This window comes from Pangasianodon hypophthalmus, chromosome 4 (genome assembly GCF_027358585.1).
Source record: "Pangasianodon hypophthalmus isolate fPanHyp1 chromosome 4, fPanHyp1.pri, whole genome shotgun sequence".
NCBI lineage: Eukaryota > Metazoa > Chordata > Actinopteri > Siluriformes > Pangasiidae > Pangasianodon > Pangasianodon hypophthalmus.
In genome coordinates, this window is record NC_069713.1 from 9,118,782 (window position 1) to 9,142,776 (window position 23,995).

A 23,995-nucleotide genomic window follows, 5' to 3' on the forward strand; every position below is an offset into this window, starting at 1 on the left:
GTATTCCCAGCTCAAGCTCCGGATCTACCCTGACCCTGACCAGGATAAAGCGCTTACAAAAAGTGAGGGAGTGAAGTTTCTTTCTATGCTGACGAGTAATAAAAACACTAGCTTCTAGTTTCTAGTATACAGGGTGTACCAATAGTCTCCATACATAGGGGACCATGTACGCCAACACCACATCGGTTGTGCCTTCGTCAGTGGATGCTCGTGGACATCCACTTCTCAATTGGTCCGCAACACTTCCAGTCTTTTTAAATTTGTTAATAAGTTTCGCAACAATGTGTGATGTGCTTGTCATGTTTCCTGATAAAGTCCATCGCAACTTTGTGATAGCTTCCCGATCCAGCCATCCTTAACCCTTTACTGCATGGTGTTGCCATATGGCAACAATTAATTTATCTCCAATTTTTTGATAGGCAATAACATAAAACTACTATTTTCCTATGTAATTGGAAAAAAGGGGCTTTAACTTTGACATAACAAAAGAAATGCAATGTCACATGACCAGGAAGTGCTGCAACGTTGGAGGCCTCTGAAAAATTGATTAGTTTTTCAATATTTAGGCAAAACTACTTAAAGAAAAAAATTTAAACACTATCTGAGATAATCTAACATTTATTTTTGTCATTTAAACAAGTTTATATATGTTGAGTATTCTGTTAAATGGTAAAATGTAATTGTTGCCAATGGAACTGTATTATGTGCATTCATGAATTGAAACAGGCTTAAATAGCACAAAAAAAAATAAATAAAAAATCCGACATTTTGCAATTTCACCTTATTCTCGCTTACTAGGTGGCAAAAAAAATTAAAAATAAATAAATAAAATACCTCTGCAATTTATAGTCTGTAAAATGCAGTAATTGGAATTGTATTCTCATACATTTGACTATATGATACTTTCCACCATTGAACATTGTTGCCATATGGCAACAATTTTCCAACTACCCCCCAAATTTTTTTTCAAGTAATAAAAATCCATAAACACGTTATTTTTTAAAATGTAAATGTAATAATTCATGCATTAGGGGGTTAAAGTCTATCTGAAAAATATACATAATATAAACTAATTCTGAAAATTTTTGCTCAATTTTGTATGGAGACTTTTGGGACACCCTGTAGATGTCCATGCGGCAGCCCTGGTCCAGGTCTGAGGAGACACCAGCACTGTTTTCCCTGCAGATCTTCTGTCCCACCGTAAGATGGCGACTGTGAGTCTGTTTGTTTCCACTCCATGGTCCAAACATAAATCTCACGGCGATGGTGCTGGTATGATTTCAGTAACAGGCAGGAGAATTCAACCCTGTGCTGCTGACAGTTTAAAAAACCTCTCCAATGAAGCACACGGGCCAGTTTTAAGATGCTGAACGGATCCCGGTGGAGATCGAGTCCTGAACTACAGCAGGCGGATGTGTGTAGCACAATGGAAACTGATCCTGCGGAATGGACCAGATTCAGACTGATCTCATGAAGCTTCATGACTGCCTCGTTTTTAGGAATTTTACCAGCGATTGCATCACTTGAAAAAAAAAAACGCTTGTTTTTATTTTTATTTTGGGTGGTTTTTTTTGGGGGGGACATTGCACATTTGTTTACGGGTTAACTAAAAGCTGTCCTCGCATTCATTGATTGATCTGTGGCTACATCAGTTAGCTAGAGGAGATTACCCGGGGCCTGCGAGGGATTTATCCGAGACCTACCCAAGAAAGGAGTGCGGCGTTCCGGCGTCGCTTTAACGCAACATCGGGGATTCAGTCCGGCCTGCAACTTTGGACGCAGATTCCTGGGATATCGAGCTTAGGGATTCTGTTTTATCTTATCAGCTGTTTAATTCTCGAAATATTCTCTCTAACATTTAACACAAATTTGCAACAAATACCCAATATTAGGCATACGTATTTACTTTAAATTATTAACAACCCTGTTTGGAGCTAGCCAGCTAGCTAGCTAACACTACTTGCAGATTGCTGGTTTGTTTTGGAGCCAAAAAAATAACGTAGCTACATTATTTTTGTTACTAAGAGCAAAACGAATTTGCGACAGTTTCTTTAATGGGTGCACTTTAGACATTAATGTGTTAAAATTGGTATTTTTTCCCCTTCAGTTACTCAGTCACCTTGGTTTGTTTACAACATTGTTACTAGTTAGCCGAGGCTTCAGGGCAGAGCAGAGTTCAGTTACATTTATTAAGGATTATTCTTATTATTTTCACTATCAAACACAGACTTTACCTACTGATTTAAGGATGCACTAATGTTAAACTCTACTTTAAAGGGAAAAAAGAAAGAAAAGCATTAACTGTGATTAATAGTAACCGCTGGCTGTGACACTAAAGTGCTGTTTCTAAATGAAAGATAACTCTAAATTAAGGCTCACACTTCATGCTGCTGGCATTTCTGGCCTTGTGATCATCTAATCAACTTTACTGAAGTCAAAGCAGAAAGGAAATGTTAAATCTGTCCAGGAGTTCAATTATTATCCCAAATAATAATAGTAGAGCATTAAAGTGAGTAGACGGAGGTACCACGTCCAACTCTCCAGGCTTGGACCATCAGATCACTCAGCTTTATAAATGAGACGATGCATACCAGGACCATCGCCGTGGCCTGATATATAAAAAAACTACAACATACAGCAAGAAAAGTGACATCTTTGCCCCGTGAATGAATCAGGAGCGAGGAAGAAGCCGAGACGGACACTTTGCCTAAGGAGATGACCACACGTTGACCACGGTTTCACTACACAGACGAGTGGTTGAGCTTCAGGAGCTGCGCAGACATGAGTGTTCGACCTCCAACCTCGACTCTGGACAGGTATGATCCGGTGTGATCCGTCGCTCGACGAGCATCCTGGATGAAATGAAACGTTGCAACAAAGAAAGTTGTAGTGTGAGCGGTACAGCAAGGTTGAAAGCAAGGCGCCTAGTCTTAAAGCTCCGCCGCATTGAGCAGGGCTATGTATGTTATCTCCTGCACTTGATATGTAAGTAATATATCACCCTGAGGCATGCTGTCACAGGAAAATAATCAGTGATGCAGCCTGACGTGAAGCGGCGTTACTGAATCCACCCTGAAGTTGATCATTATTACCTCTTACCCTGCAACAAGTGTTATTGCATCATGGTTTTTTTTAACCATTTATAGATACAATTAATTTTGTAGAGAGTTAGTTCCTGTTATCGCTTACGTTATAGCGGCTATAAACAGTCCCTCGCTTTCTCTTAAACCTAATAAGACAGAAAAAAATGCAGCTTTACCTCTAACAAAGTGCTGACACTGGAGACTCCTTCCATCAATTTTACATAAACGTCTCCTTATAGAAAATGTCACCATATTAACAGTCGTTTCCTCACCAGATTTTTTTTTTTTTTCCTCTCTCTCTCTCGATCTCTTGAAGTTAATAAGAAAGTTAATAAAAAACCTGCTAACTCTTACAAAGCGCTGACACCGGCACATTTTCCGTCAAAGTTAAATAAACATTTCACCAAGTAACAAGTTGGAAACATCTGGAGAGAGAGAGAGAGAGAGACAGAGAGAGAGAGGGGGGGGAAATAGAGATAATGATGAAGGAATGACTGTTTATATTATACCTGTGACCACCCCAGAGGAACAGTCACGAACTTGTTTCGTGGATGTTGCAGAATCTTAAGTGTAACTATTAGTGGATAAAAAGTATGCCATATTGGTTGTTAAACAAATAATGTACGAGGAATAAAACACTGTTATGGGAAAAGAATCCACTTCACGGAAATAACAGTAACTCTGTTGTTGATTAGTTTTCTATAACAGCATGCCACGTTGTGTTTTATTCCTACTCCACTACTGGGAAAGCTAATACATCGCTAAAAAAAAAAAATAGCTTACTGTGAGTGACTGCTGGTGCTAATGTAACATTTACACACACACACACACACACACACACACACACACACACACACACACACACAGAGAGAGACTTTAATCAGAAAGCGGGGTGGAATGTCGAGTTCCCTCGCAGCAGGTCAGTACTGAGAACTGCTGTATGGTAAACTCACAGGTTTTTCCACTTTCTCACTGTTGTGTCTCTGTTGCTGCTCTCTCACTCGTTTGCTGGTTTTCCCCCTCGGTGTGTATTACAATAGTGTGTTTGTGTGAGGCAGACAGCATTGTGGCACATGCAGGGACTGTCACGATAACGTCTATGCGTCAGAAGTCCCCCTTCCTTTCATCACACGCAGCTGAGGACCACAATCTCTCTCTCTCTCTCTCTCTCTCTCTCTCTCTCTCTGTATGTCTTTATCTCTGTCTCCTCGTCTATTCCTCTTTTGTCTTTTTATCTCATCCATCTCATGCACCCGCTTTACCTGTGCATCCTGTGAAAGCAGGACCGCCGTTAAGAGACAGACTGCCCTGTCCAGGTAATGGTAGCTCACATCCTTGAGGTCAAAGGTCATTCTAAATGACACACTTAAGACGTCTGTGAGTCTCTGGTGTACAGAGGCTACAGTTTGCGAGCTGATTGATGTCATACACAGGAATTTGAATGAAGGCTTAATGATGTAGTCCTGTTTGGGCACTCGTTCACTGCGGAAAAAATGTTTTCTTCTGTCTAGGGCTGGGCGATGTGCCGAGTTAATTAGATACAGACGATGACTAACGCTTTCAGCACCTCGACACTCACTGATGGCTCAATTAGCAAAGAAAATTATAGAAAACTATCAAAATGTGGACACACCCACTCATTCAAGGTGACTAGTTTTTACTATTTTAGAATAATTAAGGCATTAATTATGTGACTATGAAATAACACATAAAGAAGTCACTCAGGAGGCGTTTCTTAAAATTCCCAAATAACCCGAGCTCCTCCCTGCTTCTCCCATTCACTGAAAGTCAATTATTTGTAATTAAAGTAAAACAAATACATGTTAAAATACATTTTAATAAAAAGTACATTATTAAATACTTATGTAACATACTGCATATTCAGTCTAGTGTGTCTAAACTTTTGACTAATGTTCCCCAAAACAATATTTGCATCATATCAGTGTGGATTAAAACAGGAAGTGGCATGCTGTTCTAGGAAAAGAATCAGCGATGAGATGCCGTGACTTGGACTTGTGGTATTTTCCTGTAAGAGCACAACATGAAGTGTTTTATTCCTCTTATACCACAGCAATTTGCCAACAATTCCAGTTTTTATTTATTAAACAACGGCATGTCGTACTTTTTATCCACTTATAGTTACATTTTAATATTGTGGATTGTCCACAAAACAAGGAATCACTTACGTTATAGCCGCTGTGAACAGTCGTTCCCTCACCAGCCTCGCTGTTCTTCTCTCTCGTCACGTTGCTAAGAAAGCGAAAAGTGTAAATCTCTCTGTCCCGAAGACTTTTACTGCAGCGAAAAACCTTTTCTTTTAATTAAAGTTATGGCTTCACCTCTGACTGTTACAAAGTGCTGACACTGGAGACTCCTTCCTTCCATAAATGTTAAATAAACATCTCCTCAGAGAAAACTTCACCATATCAACTATTGGTTTTTTTTTTTTTTTTTTTTTTTTGTGGATGAGTTGTTACTATAGAAACGATAATGGATTAGAATGAGCGCATTAATATAAACCAGCTGGAACTGATGTCAGAGTGATGTCACTTTTTTGACCAATCAGATTTGAGAATTAGACAGCGCTGTGGTTATAATGTACGTGTAATATAGTCTACACTTTGTTTATTACTCTTTGAGATGTTTGAGCGCTGAAATAATGCATACTGTTGTAATTAACCTTACTGACGACATGCCATGGATACAACAGGAAGCTAAAGTATAGAGTTATGTAAGAGAGTTGGCGTTATAGCACTTTTTCTTTTTAGCACTGAAACCTGAGCTTTAAAATGTTTTTTTTTTTTTTCAACTGCAGCACTTCACAGTTAAACTCTTACACACAAAAATCATCTACATTGTAAATATACTGAATGATAAATATAAAGTTAAATCTTTTTATATGAAATATTTCTATCCAAAAAATACACTTCTTTTCCAAATCCAGTTCTAATGATTTCTCTGACATCCAGTCCACCTTTTTTTTTTTTTTTTATTTTTTTTTTTCTCAAAAAAAATTATTTTTCTTTTTTTTAAATTGTTGCTGTTATTGGCCCAATCCCGATCCGTGCTATCTCGTATAGTTACAGTTATTTATTTTCGATTTCGCCCAGCCCTGTTTTCTTGTCTTGTTGTGTGTTTCTCTGTTATAGCCTCACTGTTGTTTCTCTCTGTTGTTCATGCCTTCTCGTAGTCCGTTTGCTGCTTGGTGAGTTGTCGGATATTCTGCCTCTGCTTATTGATTGAAGGTGCAGGGAGTCGGATTGTAACGTTTAAGCAGGATTAATGAATAATGTTAAATCCATATGGGTTTACTGTCTCAACTTTTTTTTTTCCACTAACACAGTGCAAGTGTTTGTTTGAGGAAAGTGGGTTGTGTTTCTACCAGTTTAGGAGTCAAACCATTACGATATCAGATGCGGGACTTTCCTAATGTACAGTGTTAAGATAACGGCAACCGTCAAGGATTTTTTTTTTTTACTTCTACCTTTTAAGAACATATATTTTACTGTACAAAATCAAATCGTACAGCATCTACACACAGCACAGAGACATTGAACATTGTATATAAAACAACAGATATCTGCTTATATCTTTTGGATATTTATTCGTCCCACATTGTTAGCATCAGCTATTAATACAGGGCTGGACAAATCAGAAGCCTGGGTGCCCAGGATGAGCAGATTTTGTGTCCGAGATATTCGTTTTTTTACTAAAAATTAAAAAAAAGTTGCCTGGATGAAACCAGAAGAGATGAAAATGAACAAAACATTCCTTATTGACTTTCCTAAAACATATTTTCGTTTGATATGTAGCTATGTTTATGAACAGTGCGCTCCACGCCGATGCGATGTGTCTTGATGATGTAGCTACAGGTTATCTGCTGTCGGTAGTTTTTATAGCCGGATTAATATTGCCTTCGACTTAACCCGTAAATCAGAACTTCTGACCTCTGATTAGAACAAAACCAAAGAAAACGTCCCTCAACTTGAAATTCCTACTCATCAACTCGCGGTCTCTTCGACTCCCAGTTTAACAAGTGACATCAAATCAACATGGCCGCTCACAGTCAGAGTAGAACTTCTTTACTTTTAAATGAGTTATACTGTATATATACAAGTACTTGCTTCAGATCAGTCAGCATACAGACATATTTGCGCGTTAAATCTGGAACAATGACTATACAGTTCACTGTTTTGCAGAGGAAAATATACATCACTCATCACAGTTAGCTGGCTAGCTTGGTTAGTTGGTAACAAAAGACCACCGTGGAGGCGTCCATGTTGTTTTCCACACTTTGTAGCGTAAACACACAGAGGTCGAAAATGCTGTAATTCCAAGGAAAATGCTGTAATTCTGTGCACAAGCATAATTTTCATGCATGGATGTGAAAATACGGAAACGGAGCAAAATAAATTCCAGCACAAAGCCGTCGTACAACTCTCCTGCTGGCACAACATGTAGTCACCTCATGGTTAAACAAATCCAGAGAAAATAAAGACACTAGCCAGACTGGAATAGTGTATTTTAGTTAGGTTTCTGGGAAACAAATCATTTGACTGGGCAAATTTTAGCTTTTTAACTAGCTAATGCGTTTATGATTTGTTCATCCCTGTAATGGCACTGAGTTTAAAAAAAAAAAAAAAGAAAAAGGTTAGTATAAAAGTACCACAATATTACAACAGGTACGTCTTCCTTTGAGAGCATTTTTAAGTCATCCAGAGTCAAATCGTCTGACATTTGATGAATATTAACGTTCTAATCTTTATAGAGGATTTCATATGAAGAGGCTGCTTTAATTAACAAATCACTTTTTTCCAGTCAAAATGAAAAGAAGCGCCCGCTAGCGGTCACAAATTGTTACAGATCATTAACACTACGTTTGTTGATGATTTGTCCCTGATAGCATCGACTTGCATTAGCGCCGTGTTGATTTCTCCTCTCAGCAATATCCTATACGACCTTAATATTACAAGGAAAGTCCTAAAATGATCTGAAAACAGATAAATTCCACAGGAAACTACACCCATAGGAATCAGACAGTGTTTTGGAAACAGGGCTATTAAAAAGACCCACTCCGTCAAGTCGTTTCTACTCCCTGCACTTTTTCAAATGCCTGCCTCCAAATCCAGCAAGGAATGTCTCAGTGTGTTCCCGTCAAACCTCGCCTTGAATAAGCTTTCACCTTTTTTTTTTTTTTTCCCCTTCTTTCATTGTTATGTCTTTGCGTTATCGATTTTCTCTCAGCTCATCCTGCCGCACGTCCTCCTCTCCCTCTTCTTCCTTTATCCCTGCAGCTTATGAGCCATGACGCATCTCTCTAGCACTGGCACTAATACACTTTCCACGTGTTCTCCTTTAAGGTTGAGCAGCTTGACGCTGGGAGACTCGAAGTCTTCTCTCGGCCAGCAGAGAGACCCTTTCCCCGAGTTCCCTTCTGACGGTGCAGGTAACGTCCCACAAACAGAGACGCCTAGCAAACATCTAGCAAACGTCCCACCAGATACCTAGCAAACATGTTTCTAGGCAGCGAGAGGAAAAAACATGCCCAAGACATAAACGCAAAAGTGTGGAATGTCAATTTCGGCGCATTATTCACTAAAACTAAACAAAACAACATTTATTCTGCAGACAAATCAATATGTGTATATTTCTACATACAGCCAGTACTATTGTTTATCATTATTAGTCTTGATGTGTTACTTGATGTGTTATCTACATCATAATTAGGATTAATTAGAATTAACATAAGTACCGCATTTTCTGAAATAATAATTCCGCAGTAGTAATAGAGCGAAGTATGGATCACGATTATTCTCCTCAGTATTATATTCATTGCATTCGGCTCCTGAGTGGCGCAGCAGAAAAGCGATGGCTGTGACGGTCGGGTGGACGAGAGTGCAAACGCTTTTCTGTTGCACCACTCAGGAGACGAATGTAGTGATTAGAATAATCATGATTGCTCCTCTGTCATATGACAGCTTCCAACTGGGGAAGCTGCTTTGCTTCCTCGACGTATGAAGCCAGCCAATCGCATCTTTTTAATGCGCTGCTTAATGCTGCGGTGTAACACACTCTGAGGAAAAGTGCTATCTACCCTCTTCCACATACTCTCTCTCTCTTTCACCCATCAGTCAAAGTGACACTAGCCAATCATGGGCCTCAGTGAGCTCATGTATGTGGAAGAGAACAGATAGCACTTTTTCTCAGAGTGTGTTACACCACAAAAAGATGCGATTGGCTGGCTTTACATATCTCGGAGCGTGTGTTAGCCTTCATCCTCCCAGTTGGTAGCTGTGGTGTGATAGAGGAGCGCTGGCTGATGGGTGGAAATTGGCCAAGACTAAATTAATATTAAAATAAGTACTTATCCATTGAATTTTAATACTGAAAAAATTGTAATATTGCAATAATTGAATTAACAGAAAGAAGGCTTTTTGTTCATTTTGAGCATTATAACGTAGAACTGTATTAATCTTTGTAGTTATATTATTGAGTATGTATCTTTTAAATGGACATTTGAATTACAGCAGGATCTACTGTCAGAACTGCTGTTATAGAAAATTAATCAACACCCTCTGACCAATCAGAATCAAGAATTTGTTGTCTCTCTTTATTTTTCTCGCTATCCCACTGTCGTTCTTTCCAGCTGCAGGTCTGGTTCAGAGATGTGTGATCGTACAGAAGGACAGTCTGGGCTTCGGCTTCACTGTGTGTGGAGAAAGAATTAAACTGGTGCAGAACGTTCGTCCAGGTATCAACACACAGCACAGAATCTATACAGACGTTTACGTCCAAGGTGTAAATTACAGTGTAAATTACAGGTGTGCAGATATTTAGGAAAGTGTGACTCTTAACCATCTCACTTTCATTCATTCATTCATTATTTTAACTTTCTCCTCATTTTCCTGTTTTCCCCTCACACAGGTGGAGCAGCAGTAAAGGCCGGAGTGCAGGAAGGAGACCGGATCATTAAGGTACCTTTGATTGCTGTTTTGCTCTTGAGAACATGTAACTTGTACAGCTTTACCTCACACACCGTCTCTTCTCACAGGTCAACGGCTCCTTAGTGTCTTCCATGTCTCATCAAGAAGTAGTGAAGATGATCAAATGTGAGTGTAAACACATTACACACACAGTGTGTGAGTTTAATTGCATCATGACCTCATGTTTTTCTTCTCTCTCTCTCTCTCTCTCTCTCTCTCTGCCTGATCTGTTGTTCACAGCTGGAACGTACGTGGCGTTGACGCTCCAGGGCCCACCTCCTTCGGTAGCCTCTGTCCCTCTTCAGCCCCTCTCATCCGACCTCCCAGCCAATCACAGGACGCAGCTAGGGGATGAAACCACACCTCCTCCACCCCCACCCCTGCCTGCTTCAGGAATCGGCACGCCATCGCAGAGAATCACCGGCCCCAAACCGCTGCAGGTGTGTGACGGAGTATCAGAATGTATAGTGGGAGTGTTGGCCTAGCAGTTACAGTAGGGATGGGCGATTTAGTCATGCGTTGGATGCGCACAGGTTCACCGTAACTGAACAGTTAAAGATTAGAAAAACGTCGCCAGATCTTTCTTATCTTCCGCTACCAAGTTTTGGAGAGCTTGATCCCGCTCTATAGTCCAGTGTGGTCTTCTGTTTTTGTAGCACATCCGCCTCAAGTTTTGGTGTGTTGTGAGATGCTTTTCTGCTCACCACGGTTGTAAAGAGTGGTTATTTGAGTTACCATAGCCTTTCAGGAAGCTTGAACCAGTCTCACCATTCTCCTCGGAACTATTTTAATGAAGTTTATACACCATTCTGTGTAAACTCTAGAGACTGTTGTGTGTGAAAATCCCAGGAGATCAGCAGTTTCTGAAATACTCAAACCAGCCTGGCTAAGTCGAATGCACAAATCTAAGACATCACACACAAAGAGGATGACATGGATCAATACATACCGAGCCACAAACCACTCCGAAAATAGCGGAATAATTATTTTATCCTATTACGATATCCATATAAATCACTTTAAACCAGTTATTTCCAAGGTAGCACTTTGTCTTCATTCTGTTTGTTTGTGAGACCCACAGCCGCTCTGTTTTACTATGTTGAAGACGAACATTTATGGCTGAATGATTTGTACTGAAATGCCGTAATCATGTGTCATTTCTCTGGATTTGTTTAATTATCGTATAAACAAAAGACCTCATACGGTCTTATGTTTTTGGTCATACAGCACCAGATACTGAAAGCATAAAGCTGCCTTAATGCACATGAACTGTCATTTGTGCAGCAGTTTTGGAACAATTAATATTTTAAGGAAAGCGCATCCTTTACCTTGATAGATACAGTATTTTAAGTTCCTCACATGTTGCATAGCACCTGAAATGAGAGAGATGAGTGAGATCTGAGAACTGGGCGTGGCAATAGATTAAATTTTTCAGAGCTGGTAATTTGGATTTGTTGCTTATTTGCAGTAAATTAAGAAATCTTTCAATTTAATCAGTGTTGCTGTTGGCTGAATCACAGCTCAGTGCTGTGTCATAAATGACATAAGATACTGTTTACAATATAATGATACAAGAATGGTATTGTATTATGCTATGTTTAATTTATTTTTTTTTTGTTTCTCATCTGTTTTTTTTTTTTTTTTCCCTCACTTTCAGGACCCAGAAGTCCAAAAACACGCCACACAGATCCTGAGAAAGATGCTGGAACAGGAAGAGGCGGAGCTACAGGTATAACACAGTTATTGGCTTCAGATTATGATCGTGGTGGGTTCTGTTCAAATGAATTTAATTTGACTGAGACAAAGCAAGCATGACTGGGGCTTTACGCTGTACAAGCCGCCCTGGTCTTCATCGCTCACTCATGTCATCTAATGTGCAGGACCTGCTGGAGGAACAATCTCGCAACCCGTCGTCCTCTCTGGAAGAGAGGATAGAAAGCGCAAAAAGGCGTGCTAATCAAGTCAGAGTGAAAATGCAGAAAGATCTGGTAAGACCCGCTTCTCTGTTGTTTTTTTTGTTTGTTTTTTTATGTTCCCTAAAGGGATGATTATTTAGTTTTGCACTAAATGAGTGTCTGAGTCTGTTGCTTTTGTTTTGTTTTGTTTTGGCAGGATGGCACACGCTCGGAAACGGCAAGCAACTACGTTACTGCTGGAGAAGGTAATTTTGTTCTCGTTTGTGTGTGTGTGTGTGTGTGTGTGAAAGTGAGTGTGTAAGCACACACTGTAATTGCACTTCCCAAACACTGTGTATACCCAAGTCTTCAGCTGGAGCCTGTAGATTAGTACCTAAGAGCTGCTTCTGTAATTATAAGCACTACCCTGTGCTCATCCTGGTACTCATAGCATGCTTTCACATAAGCAGTGTTTATTCTGTTTCGTTTGCTCGATGTTTGAGAACACAGCAGTCACACTCGAGTGCAGCCCAAACTAACCAGTCCGAGAGCACCTGAGTGACCTCATGAATGCAGTGTGAAAGCGTTTCAATCCTGAATCAACCCAAATACAGGAAGTGACCCAGACATGCTGTGTGTTTTGGGTCGTGGATGACATTATATGTAAATACGAGCTGATAAAATGAGGACCGGGCGACGTCCTGCCGAAATGTTCTGGAGATTTGGACTGACAAACACAAAGAGAAAACAAACAGTGAATGGATGTACAATCTAGTAATTTCTAGAACTATCTAGAAAGATATTGAGCGCACTCACTTGGCAAAGGTATACATTTTTTCCTTTACTGTATTTCTGAACAACAAATGAAGGAGCGTTTTGTTCTTTTTGCACATTAGTTTTCAGCTGCACCTCACCTCAGCCAAGTTATTTATTTATTTTTTTTTTTCTGCTTTTTGAAGAAACTTAACGAACCAAAACAACCAAACAAACCAAAAGTAGTCATCTCGCTAAGATTCAGACCCCGTGACCAGGCTAATTGGTTGAAAATGCCCTTAGGGTACATTTCTGCTGCACATGGCATGAATAGCTCGGTGCCTCGCCGCTTCAGGGGTGTGTTTGTTTGCAGCTCAGAATGTGAATGAACCTGTCAGTCAGGATCATTACAAATTAACTTTGCATGGATTTTTATAAACTTAATTCTAATTAAAACTAATTAAAAGAGTCTTTATTTATTTTTATATGTCTGTTTACAGCAGCACATTTCTGTTTAAATATGCTATTGTTATGTTTCATGCGGTATTTCTTTTATTTTTGTCTTTTGGTTTATTCAAGGATGGACAAACCAGACACTGCGGTTAATGTTTCATCCATGTACGGAACTGCATGTAGACAGCACAATGCGAATGAGAGAATGAAGCTGCGTACAGACAATAGAAAGATGTCTTTTGTCTCATTGGTCACCTCTACACGTCTGCTGCTTGAAATTTGCATGAAGTTGAACCGGGATCAGCCCTTCCTAAAGCTCACTATCTCAGTTCAGTTTCAGCAGATGAATTCACATCTAGCGACTTGAAACCTGTTTATACTAAACATCCCTTTTTTGACTTTATAGTACACAGTCGTAGAAGAGTAATGATTTATAATCCCAGAATAATGGTGTCACCCAGAATAGGGGTGGGTTTTGAGTCGGGTTCCCCTCTGCATTGTTTTAAAGTTTTTCCTCTCCGCCGTCACCTCCGGATTGCTCATTAGGAATGTAAATCTAGCTCCAGATTGCTCTAAAGCTGCTTTGTGCAATGTCTGTTGTTCAAAAAAAGCTATACAAGTAAAATTGAATTGACGTGATCTGTTTTGGCAGGTCGATTGTCCATAGACGCGGGTGAAGGGGAATATGAAGTAAGTTGTTTTTGTTTGTTTGTTTATTCAAAACCTTTTCAAAGCCTTTTCAAAACCTACTAACCATACTGTACATGCCCTCATTGTTTTGTGTGTGTGTGTGTGTATGTAATATATATATATATATATATATATATATATATATATATATATATATATATATATATATATATATATACACGTGTGTGTGCACAACAGCTTGTCCTCTGTCTGTAAGACTAAGATAAGCATCAGCAAAAAAGATGTGATGATATGATGGTTGTGTTGTTGAAGGTGAGAGGATGAGCCCATACAAGTGAACTGTTTTTAAGTGTGTGTTCCAGACCAGTGCTTTTCTCCTGGAGTCCTGTTGTGTTACACGACTGATTTAGCTTACCGGCTTCTTCGGTCCACACACGAAATCAACCTTTCAGCTTTTTATTGGTTCCTCTTGGTATTATAATTTCCTGAAAGACTGTATAAAATGCTGTGGACTAGAGCTGGGCGATATGACGATATGATATTGTTATTGTGATAGAATAAATATTATCATTATCGTCAGTAACATTTGTATAGTTCTACCCACTTTTCTTCATCTCATTTTATATATTTATTTATATATATATAAAATACGTACACATACACACACGTACACTGTGTATCGGGTTGAGACAGGTTTTTTTTTTTTTTTTTCCCTTTAATATATCACCCAGCCCTGAAGTAGTGTCACGAGCACATTAAACCATACACTTAATTAGACCATACATCGGACAATACTCATGACTTGCTATTAGAGCTCGGCAATAAGAAGATATAATTTATAACGATTGTGATCAATATTGATTATTGTGTCATAAACTGGTGATATTTTCTGAGATATTGCCAGTGTCCTGGTATTTTTATTATTATTTTTTTTTGAATAACAGTTACAAACTCTCATTAAAAATATGTACTGAACCTTTAAAATAAATAAAATCTATTTATTTATTTATTATTAGAATTTTTTTTTTTTTTTTTTTACAATTATTAGATATTTTTAAGCTTTTTTTAGCCATGTTTTGGATGTTTTTTTGCTAGCAGATGTTTACAAAAACCTATATATTGTGTTATGGAAATGCCTTTATATATCATGATATGGTATTTTCGTCATCACTCACCCCTACACAATATCTCAGTATGCACCGTCACTTAAAGCTAAGCCAAGATCTTTGCTTTCCTCAGCGATGTAGGCTGTGTGTGAGTGACCTGTCTGATTGTTTTAATTGAATGTTAATGAGAATTTTTTTTTTTTTTTTTAAGAATGTTCTCGTCATACGGTGTAAGCCTGGCTTTAGAGCTTGAATTAGAGAGAGAGTGAGGAAGACATCCATTATCAGTCACATCATTGCAGTGTAAAATTATCTGTATAAAATCACTAACGTGTGTGTGTGTGTGTGTGTGAGTCAGTGTACTGACATCACTCTGAGTATGTTTCAACATCCTGCTTAATGACTGTTATGATGTCGCTCTCTCTGTCTCTGTTTCAGACATGCGAGAGCCCTTTCTCCTCTCCGTCCTCATCATTCAGGACTCCTCAACACCGCAGACAGGGCTCCGGCACGCTTGAATCGGTGAGATACAGCTGAGGTCAAAAGTTTACATCCCCCTTTCAGAATCTGCAAAATGTTAATTATTTTACCAAAATAAGAGGGATCATACAAAATGCATGTTATTGTTTATTTAGTGATTTTATTTAGTGAAAACTTTTGAACAGAATGGAGATGTGTACATTTTTCTTATTTTGCCTAAATATCATATTTTTTTCATTTAGTACTGCCCTTCAGAGGCTACAGAAGATAGTTACATGTTTCCCAGAAGATAAAATAAGTTAAATTTACCCTGATCTTCAAATTCCCCCCCGGCTCTTAATGCATGTTTTTTCCTTCTGGAGCATCAGTGAGCGTTTGAACCTTCTGTAATAGTTGCATATGAGTCCCTCAGTTGTCCTCAGTGTGAAAAGATGGATCTCAAAATCATACAGTCATTGTTGGAAAGGGTTCAAATACACAAAAAATGCTGGAAAACCAAAGAATTTGTGGGACCTGAAGGATTTTTCTGAAGAACAGCAGGCAGTTTAACTGTTCAGGACAAACAAGGGACTCTTGAACAACTATCACTAAACAAAAAAACACAGCTGTGGATCATTCAGGTAACAACGCAGTATTAAGAATCAAGGGGATGTAAACTTTTGAACGGGGTCATTTTTATAAATTCAGCTATTATTTTCTCTTGTGGACTATATGTAAACATCTTTTATGTGAAATATCTTATTCAGGTCAGCACTAAATAAACAATAACATGCATTTTGTATGATCCCTCTTATTTTGGTAAAATAATTAACATTTTGCAGATTCTGACAGGGGTATGTAAACTTTTGACCTCGACTGTACATATATATGTATGCACACACACACACACTCCCTTATCTTTTAAAGCAGCGTACAGTTTTCCTCATACCACAAATGTGGCCGATCAGCCAAGACATGTTTGGTGAATCACGCTTGTTTCTTTCTTCTGGAGATAACGAAAGGATTTTGTTTTTTGACTGAAATGTCACTTTTTATGCACACGCACACACAACGTATTGTGATGACACACTCTCGCTCTGGACTTGTATACGTGTTGTCTCAGAAATAAGATAGAAATAACATTGACTCTGATTACACTGGGCACATTATTCTGAGATTTATTTCGCAGTTAAATATCCTAAACCTCTCCCTGACTGTAGTTTCTGTAATGATCTGACTGTAGGCTGGGAAAGCTCATATAATCGGTCCAGAGGAAGAAGACGACGATTATGACGGATATATGATGAATGAAGTGAGTCCTTCAATACACTACAATGTGTTTTTTTTTTTTTTTTTTTTTAAACCAGTAAAAAAAAAAAGCATTTCTCCATATGACTGTATTGTTTTTTTTTCCCTTCATCTCCCTATCTCTGTCTCTATCCCTCTCTCGGCTCAGATGGACGGCCCGTTTCAGGACATCGAGCTGCTGAAGAGTCGTCCTGCTCACATGACGGTTTTTATGAGATACATCTTCAGTCAGCTGCTGGACCCAAACCCACTGGTTAGTCCCACTTTTTCTTTCTTCACTGCTTTCGCTGAAGTTCTACAGCCTTTTGGGACACCTTGGACTGAAAAATAATACCCTACATATTTATTTCATGAATATAATCCTGCTGTCCAAACAGTAGATAAATGTGTAGTAATAATAACCTAATAATAATTTCTTGGTTTTTTTTTTTATTGTCTGGAATTTTAAAACGGACACTGTGCATCAAAATGGTACTTAAAGTTAGCTAACTGTAGATCATGAATTTCAGAGTTAGCTACGTTTAACTGATGAAGACAAACGTGTGTGTGTGTGTGTGTGTGTGTGTGTCCTGTAGCTCTTCTATCTCTCTGTTGAGGCTTACCTGGGTTCGAGTCCTAAAGACGCCCGTGCCATCGCGCCCCAGATCTGCTCTCACTTCCTGGACCCTGATGCTGTGAGTTTACATCCTCCCGTACATGAAGAAACATCTACACACTCAAACCGTCACGGTCACTAACAGCAACAACACTTCATTAATTATCACAGTGCTGTATTAATGCATGCATATTTCATGTATCATCTTCAATTAAGTGATGACCTGATACAATTATATAAGGAAAAAGAGTTACTGTTGCCATCCTGAAGTTGATTATTTTCCTCTAACAGCGTACCTCACAGCGATTTGAGCCAAATCTGAATGAATAACAATTCTTACTTTTTAATCATATATCCCTACATTCAGTGGTCGTGAGACAAGTTCATTCCTTCTGTCACTTTCTTTATAGTAGCTATAAACAGTCTTTCCCTCTCTAGCCTTTCTTTTTTTCCTCTCTCTCTTGGTGTTTGTAACAAAATCACAGCTTAGTGAAAGCAGAAAGCACAAAGCCCTGAAGAATTTCTTGTAATCTTACGCTGACACTGAAGACTCCTTCTTTATCAATTTTAAATTTACATCTCCTTACAGAAAACCTTATCAATATCCATTTATTATTAGACTTAGATTATATGTGCTAGTTATGCTATACCTGAGAATGAGCTGTTACTATAGAAACAGTAATGTATTAGAATGAGCTCATTAGTATGAACGTTTGATTTGAATTACTGTCAGGGTGGCTGTTATAGAAAATTAATCAACGCCTTCAGATTTGAGAGTTCAAGCATCACAGAGATGGAAATTAACACTCTGGTGTGCAAAACAGCGTGAGCTAATCAGCACTGAGACATTCCATCAAAGAAACAGTGATGTGTCCGATCTCAGCACACCTAAATATTCACTGACCTTGCTGATTTGTTTATGCCTTCTCTCTCTCTCTCTCTCTCGCTCTCTCTCTCCCTCTCCCTCTCCTTCACAGCCTCTGAAGATTAAAGTCAGAGACGAGTATCTGACAGATATCGGTAAGATCTGGTGATTCAGTGTTTTATATTTGGACATGTAGTGGACTGGGAAAGCGCTTCACACTGTGAATTTTTTTTTTTCTATTATTCCTCTCTCCTTTGCATGTATCTCAATCACATGTAAAGTTCTAGCATTTTAAAATCTGTTTACCTGCGAAAGTGAAAAATTTCATCCCAATTTTACTGAAAGACGTCCGCCTTCCTCTACATTTATAATCTAACCTACTCATGGAACAGCAACATGACTGGCAAATTGTAAAGAATCATAAGTTTACATTGGAATTAAGTTCTTCCTTTGATCATCATCCTCATCATCAGTCTCTGTCTCATCACCGTGTCTTAAACGCAAGCCTCATGGTCGTCTCTTCACTCCACTGATCTCTGTTCACGCTAACATCTCTGAGGAAATAATCACTGACATGTTCACTCACATCTGTTCTGTCAACTACATTTATTATTTATCTTATTAATGTCTATTATCGTGTCTTTTGAACATTTAAAGCTTTGTCCGCTGTCGTCTGTGCAAGGCATGTAAGCGCTCTTCTCTGTTTTGATGATGATGTGATGGTTCAGGAGCATGATGGACATTTTGACAGCCAGAATCTGATCACAAAATGAATTGATTAGGCTTCACTATGTGCATTTTGCTATGTCAGATAGCTTTGCCTCTTCAGGCAGACTGACCAGCTCCTTACGCAACATGAGCTTTGCAGGAACTTCGCCAAGGCAAGATTAAAATCTACATTTTCACATAGTTTGGCGACATTCATTGACTCCAAAGGTCTGAGAGCACTAGTGAAAATGCTTCTATTTTGCATTATTTTCTAATTTAATCCAACAATTTTCATTACAAATGGTATTACTGACTACAGCTTTGAAATATTTACACGAATTTCAGAGTTTCCTAGTACTTGGAACGTCCTCTTTTCGCTTTAATGACAGTGTGCACTCGAGCTGGCATGGACTCCACAAGTATGTGCAAAACTTTATGATCCATTTTAGATCAGATCCCTCAGAGTGTCGTCTGAACACATGCTTCAATAGAAGAGATTAAACATGAGGAAAATCAGACCTTTTGTACAAACATGGTCAACATCACACATTTGCTTACATTTAAATAGGGACCTAGAAATAGTGCAGAATATTCAACATATTGAACATCTACTTTCTTTGTTTTCAATATTTTAAAATTCCAAAATCTTCTGTTTATTTCTAATCTTAAATGAAACAAATCCCAGATTTTCAGTGCAGTCTCTGACTTTTGGACCCCACTGTATATTTACAGTTTTTTCAAGTAGAAAGTATGAAGTATGTTACAGACACACACACACACACAATGGATCATAAAAAACTCTCTTTTTTTTTTTTTTTGGGCTGTTTTCGAGAATTTTGGGCATTTTTGAATGTTAAGCAGACGAAAGCTCAGGTTTCAGTATTGATGTCGAGCGCTGTTTGTGTGTGTGCAGAGAGTCGTCTCCATGCTCAGGAGGACATCAGAGGTCCGCTCTCCGAGCTCCAGCAGCAGGTGCTTCCAGAGATCCAGGACCAAATACAGGACTACAGGTAAACACACACTGTGTAATATCAGCTGACTTCCTCAAATCAGCTGAGTGTCTCAGTAATGTTAAAATTGCATTTTTGCTGAGTGACCTCTGTTTTTGTGGATTTAAATTGAGCTTTTTATAATGAAATGGTGCTTTGAGGAGTGCTTAAAAAGTTAAAGCATAGTATAGAAATGTTTGAAAAGCTTGATCATTCATTGAATTTTATATGAAAGCTGTATGATCCTCGTAGACTAGACTATCATTGGGGCTTGATTCTTTGCTATTAATAACATAGAATTATATGCTAATGTAATTGCTGCGCTATAATGCAGGAATAAGCAGCTAATGGGGCTGGGCTCCTTGTTCGGAGAGAGCGATCTTCAGCAGTTAGACGGCGACCCAGCGAAAGAGAGACAGGTGGTGGACAGACAGATCACGGCGCTGTGGGAACTGCTGTAAGAACAACTTCTTTTAAATCAAAGATTTGTATTGGTGTAAATTTAAGAATATGGAAATGGAGGTTTGTATCTGAATACAGAATGTAGCTTTTTACTGAAACTTATTTAGTGCAGAAAAGTAAAATATTTTTATTATTATTATTAAACGAAATGTTTTTCATGGGTGAATGAGATGACCTCTTAATTGTTAGCAACCAAAGTATTGTATTTTACAGAAAATTATTAGTAGAGGTGGCCTATATGACTGAAATATCATATCACGGTATTTCAAGACATTTTTATGTTGCCATAATATGCATCACGTTTAGTTTTCCTAATAAACTACCTGCAAAACAGTGTAAATATAAACCTTTAAGAATTAGTTCGATCATGCATGTGTACAAAAATAAAGATTTATGGAAATCTTTATGGATATTTATGGATAGAAGGGATTTATTTATAATCGCACTATCCGTTGCACCCAGATGAGGATGGGTTCCCTTTTGAGCCTGGTTCCTCTCAAGGTTTCTTCCTCATATCATCTCTGGGAGTTTTTCCTTGCCACCGTCGCCTCTGGCTTGCTCATTAGGGATAAATTCACAGTGATAAATTCAAATATTTACAATATATTTTTGTGAATCCATTTATTTCTGTAAAGCTGCTTTGTGACAATGTCCGTTGTTAAAAGCGCTATACAAATAAAATTGAATTGAATTGAATGGAAAACTTAAAAAAATACCCATGAAACAATAATTCTCTGGAACTGAACTAAAGCGATGAACATCGTTCTTCTAAAGATCTTCTTTCAGGTGGTGTTGTGGTGAGCGCTGTCTTAACACGCCACTCCAGAATTTCCCGTGAGAGTTGAGATCTGGTGAGAATGAAGGCCATAGCATATGATTTCATGAAGATGAAAATGATGTAATTCAGTCATTCAGTGAGCCGTCGCGCCCTGTCAATGGGGGCGGAGTCATTCTGGAAGAGACCACGCCCGTGAGGAGAGAGATGTTTCATCATAGGGTATAGGTGATCAGTCAGAAGTATTGAAGTACTGATGTTTCACTCTAAGGGGAAAAGTGGGCACAAATCATGGCAACAAAAATTGCGCCCCCCTCCTCCCCACTATGCAGGTGTAGATTTGCTAAAGCTAATTTAGAAATAAAACATGTCTTCCCTGTTAAATCAGGACAAACATTCTCAGCTCTAAAAGCAGAGCAGATGTCAGATGATAGAATGAAATTAAAGTATGAAGGTACAAAGGTCACGTCTAGTGAAAGCCCCAGCATACCTCAGCATGCAGTCACATGACATCCTACACATAAACATGAGCTCAGTCACAAAGGCAGATGCACACAGGGTCACATGACTGCTTCATGAGTTCGGACCTGCAGATGTAGTCCTGAAGACTGTTTGAAAAAGGCGAAAGTATGTGGGCAAAAAGTGTTTGTGTTACAGACGCCTCAGTTAATTCAGACTGCTTTGTGTTTTGTGATGGTAGTAAAACTTTTAACCTTTGCTATCCTTTGTTTTATTTGCAGCTCAAAGCACGAAGAGGAGAGAAGGTAGGACCGAATGCTTACTAATCATCTCTGCATTGCAGCTAACTGTTTGCTTATTAGAACTTTTTTTTTAAAAAAAAAATGTCTTGTCTGTGGTGTTTGGTCAGTTCCCCGTTAGCATCAGCGATCACTCTTTACCTGCGTCACGCCGGGATTAAGCTGAGAGACTCCAAACTTTTCCCAGGACTCAGCACAGAGAAGGAAAAGTGGCTCGCTTTCTTCCCCAAGACCAAGAGGGTACACTCGTTTTTCACTGCTTAGCTCACTTCACATTTTATTACTTACATTTTACACCTTTTTTTTTTAAACACATGTAGCATTATAAAATCAAGTTGAGTCATGAGGGTCAAGTTAAAGAGTAGACACTCTTTATTTAATGGAACTCTTTAGTATTGTAGCTTTACGGTAGGATAAAGAGCACCTTGACCAGCCTGGGGTTGGGGTAGATAAGATGATTAAGGCTGTGTTATGGTCTTGTCTTGGCTTTCATGATAAAAAGAGTGCATAAACTATTTAGTAGAATTTTTAAATGTGACGCTTTCACAACTTTGTGCATTCAGTGAAACTTTTCTATTGGAGCTGCACAGTATTCTGGTTTCCTCAATGAAACAAACATAATCAACAATTATCCCCAATAATAATTATTTAACATTAGATTATTGGTTTATTAAATCAGAAGTCTAATCATTTTTTATTTAGCATTTCAAACATACTTGTCATTAGTCTGTGACCAGCACGCAATCTAATATTGATTGAAAGATTTTTGTATGTTTTTAGAGTAATAAATAAGGAATGAAACATGACATGGTGTGCGGTAATATTAAAATAATCAACGATGGGGTTGTGTGATGTAGCCTGATGCAAAGCAGAGTTACTGTTCACACCCAGAAGCTGATCATTTTCCAATAACAGCACAACCGAAAGTGTCTTATTCCTTTTATACCACAGCGCTAACGAGTTATTAAGTAAAGAGCAGCACATTGTGCTTTTTTTCTTTATCTGTTACATAGGGGTTTGTCTTAATTGTTACAGTTCTTACTCTAATTTGGAAAACGTATTTGTTTCATATTACTTGTGTTGCAGCAGCTGAGCAGTACGAAGAGGGAGAAAGATGGAGAGGATAAGAAGAGGAATCCGATCTTAAAGTACATCGGCAAACCCAGGAGCACATCCCAATCCAGTAAACACACACACACACACACACACACACACAAAATCATTGATCCTTCAGTGAATTGTGTTCACCCTTCACCATTGTCACAAAAGTCAGTTTGAAATGTTTTGTTCTCTCAGCTTGATTTGGGAATTTTTAGAACTCCTGTGATTTTATTTTATTTATTTATTTATTATTTATTTTTTCCAGCGTTCCATGTCCCGTTATCCCCTACAGAAGGTACATGTCTCTCCCTCTGCATTCCCATAACCCAGCCTTGGTTCAGTTGTTTTACCATTTGTAGTTTTTTTTTTTTTTTTTTAGTTCATACTTTATTTTATGCTCTTTCTTGCTTGCATGCTCTCTCTTTCTCTCTCTCTCTCTCTCTCTCTCACTCACACTCACTCACTCTGTCACTCTCTGCGGCTGTGCCAGTGCGTGCAGGTAACGTGCGGAACATTATCCAGCAGTTTGAGAACCATACAGACTGTGAGGAGGGAGAGAACGGAGGGCAGAGACTCTCCACTGGCAGCCTCGGGGACGAGAGCATGGACAGGTGTGTGGTGTTATGAGTGTTATGAGTGTATTCATATTGCCTTTATGGATACAGTCATATTTGTCCTGTTGGAGACTTTGGATCTGTAAGATAACTGCCAGTAAAAATAAGAAAACACAGCAGAGATGAAAAAATAAACATAACACAAAGTAAGAACTGATATTTTCATACCAAGGCAGCATTTTCTTAAAAATGTGTTTTGTTTATTTTTTGCTTTCCCTATTCGTGACTAGTAAAGAAACATTTTTTTTATAGATAGTAAAGACTCTCTATGGTTACATCGTATCATTAATCACTGTGCGACAGTTTATTGAAAATACTGCTGTTCTACTCATGGCTAATGGAAATAAATTCTAGGCGAATGATTAGCCAGGAAATGTGATTATTGTGTGTATGATATCACGATTCTCGAAAGCATTTCTGCGGTACACGATATGTAT

The 23,995-nt window shown here is 38.5% G+C and overlaps 1 protein-coding gene across 10 annotated transcripts in view; it reads left to right on the forward strand.

Moving 5' to 3' along the window:
* The first annotated feature begins 1,202 nt into the window (after positions 1 to 1,202).
* Positions 1,203 to 23,995, forward strand: part of arhgef11 (Rho guanine nucleotide exchange factor (GEF) 11) — a 37,936-nt gene continuing 15,143 nt past the window's right edge. For 3 of the 10 annotated variants that reach the window (XM_053233354.1, XM_053233361.1, XM_053233362.1), the window contains exons 1-23: positions 1,204 to 2,816; positions 6,274 to 6,288; positions 8,444 to 8,529; positions 9,730 to 9,834; positions 10,008 to 10,057; positions 10,135 to 10,192; positions 10,307 to 10,506; positions 11,724 to 11,795; positions 11,947 to 12,054; positions 12,179 to 12,227; positions 13,820 to 13,857; positions 15,363 to 15,446; positions 16,627 to 16,695; positions 16,840 to 16,944; positions 17,267 to 17,365; positions 18,264 to 18,306; positions 19,773 to 19,869; positions 20,183 to 20,305; positions 21,826 to 21,849; positions 21,954 to 22,083; positions 22,930 to 23,026; positions 23,210 to 23,239; positions 23,435 to 23,555. In XM_053233354.1, coding sequence (XP_053089329.1) covers positions 2,782 to 2,816; positions 6,274 to 6,288; positions 8,444 to 8,529; positions 9,730 to 9,834; positions 10,008 to 10,057; positions 10,135 to 10,192; positions 10,307 to 10,506; positions 11,724 to 11,795; positions 11,947 to 12,054; positions 12,179 to 12,227; positions 13,820 to 13,857; positions 15,363 to 15,446; positions 16,627 to 16,695; positions 16,840 to 16,944; positions 17,267 to 17,365; positions 18,264 to 18,306; positions 19,773 to 19,869; positions 20,183 to 20,305; positions 21,826 to 21,849; positions 21,954 to 22,083; positions 22,930 to 23,026; positions 23,210 to 23,239; positions 23,435 to 23,555 — 1,838 coding nt within the window. In that variant the 5' untranslated portion in view covers positions 1,204 to 2,781. Of the gene's footprint in view, positions 2,817 to 6,273; positions 6,289 to 8,443; positions 8,530 to 9,729; positions 9,835 to 10,007; positions 10,058 to 10,134; positions 10,193 to 10,306; positions 10,507 to 11,723; positions 11,796 to 11,946; positions 12,055 to 12,178; positions 12,228 to 13,819; positions 13,858 to 15,362; positions 15,447 to 16,626; positions 16,696 to 16,839; positions 16,945 to 17,266; positions 17,366 to 18,263; positions 18,307 to 19,772; positions 19,870 to 20,182; positions 20,306 to 21,825; positions 21,850 to 21,953; positions 22,084 to 22,929; positions 23,027 to 23,209; positions 23,240 to 23,434; positions 23,556 to 23,995 lie in introns of all 10 variants that reach the window. The other 7 variants (XM_053233355.1, XM_053233356.1, XM_053233360.1 and 4 more) reach the window with 7 other exon arrangements.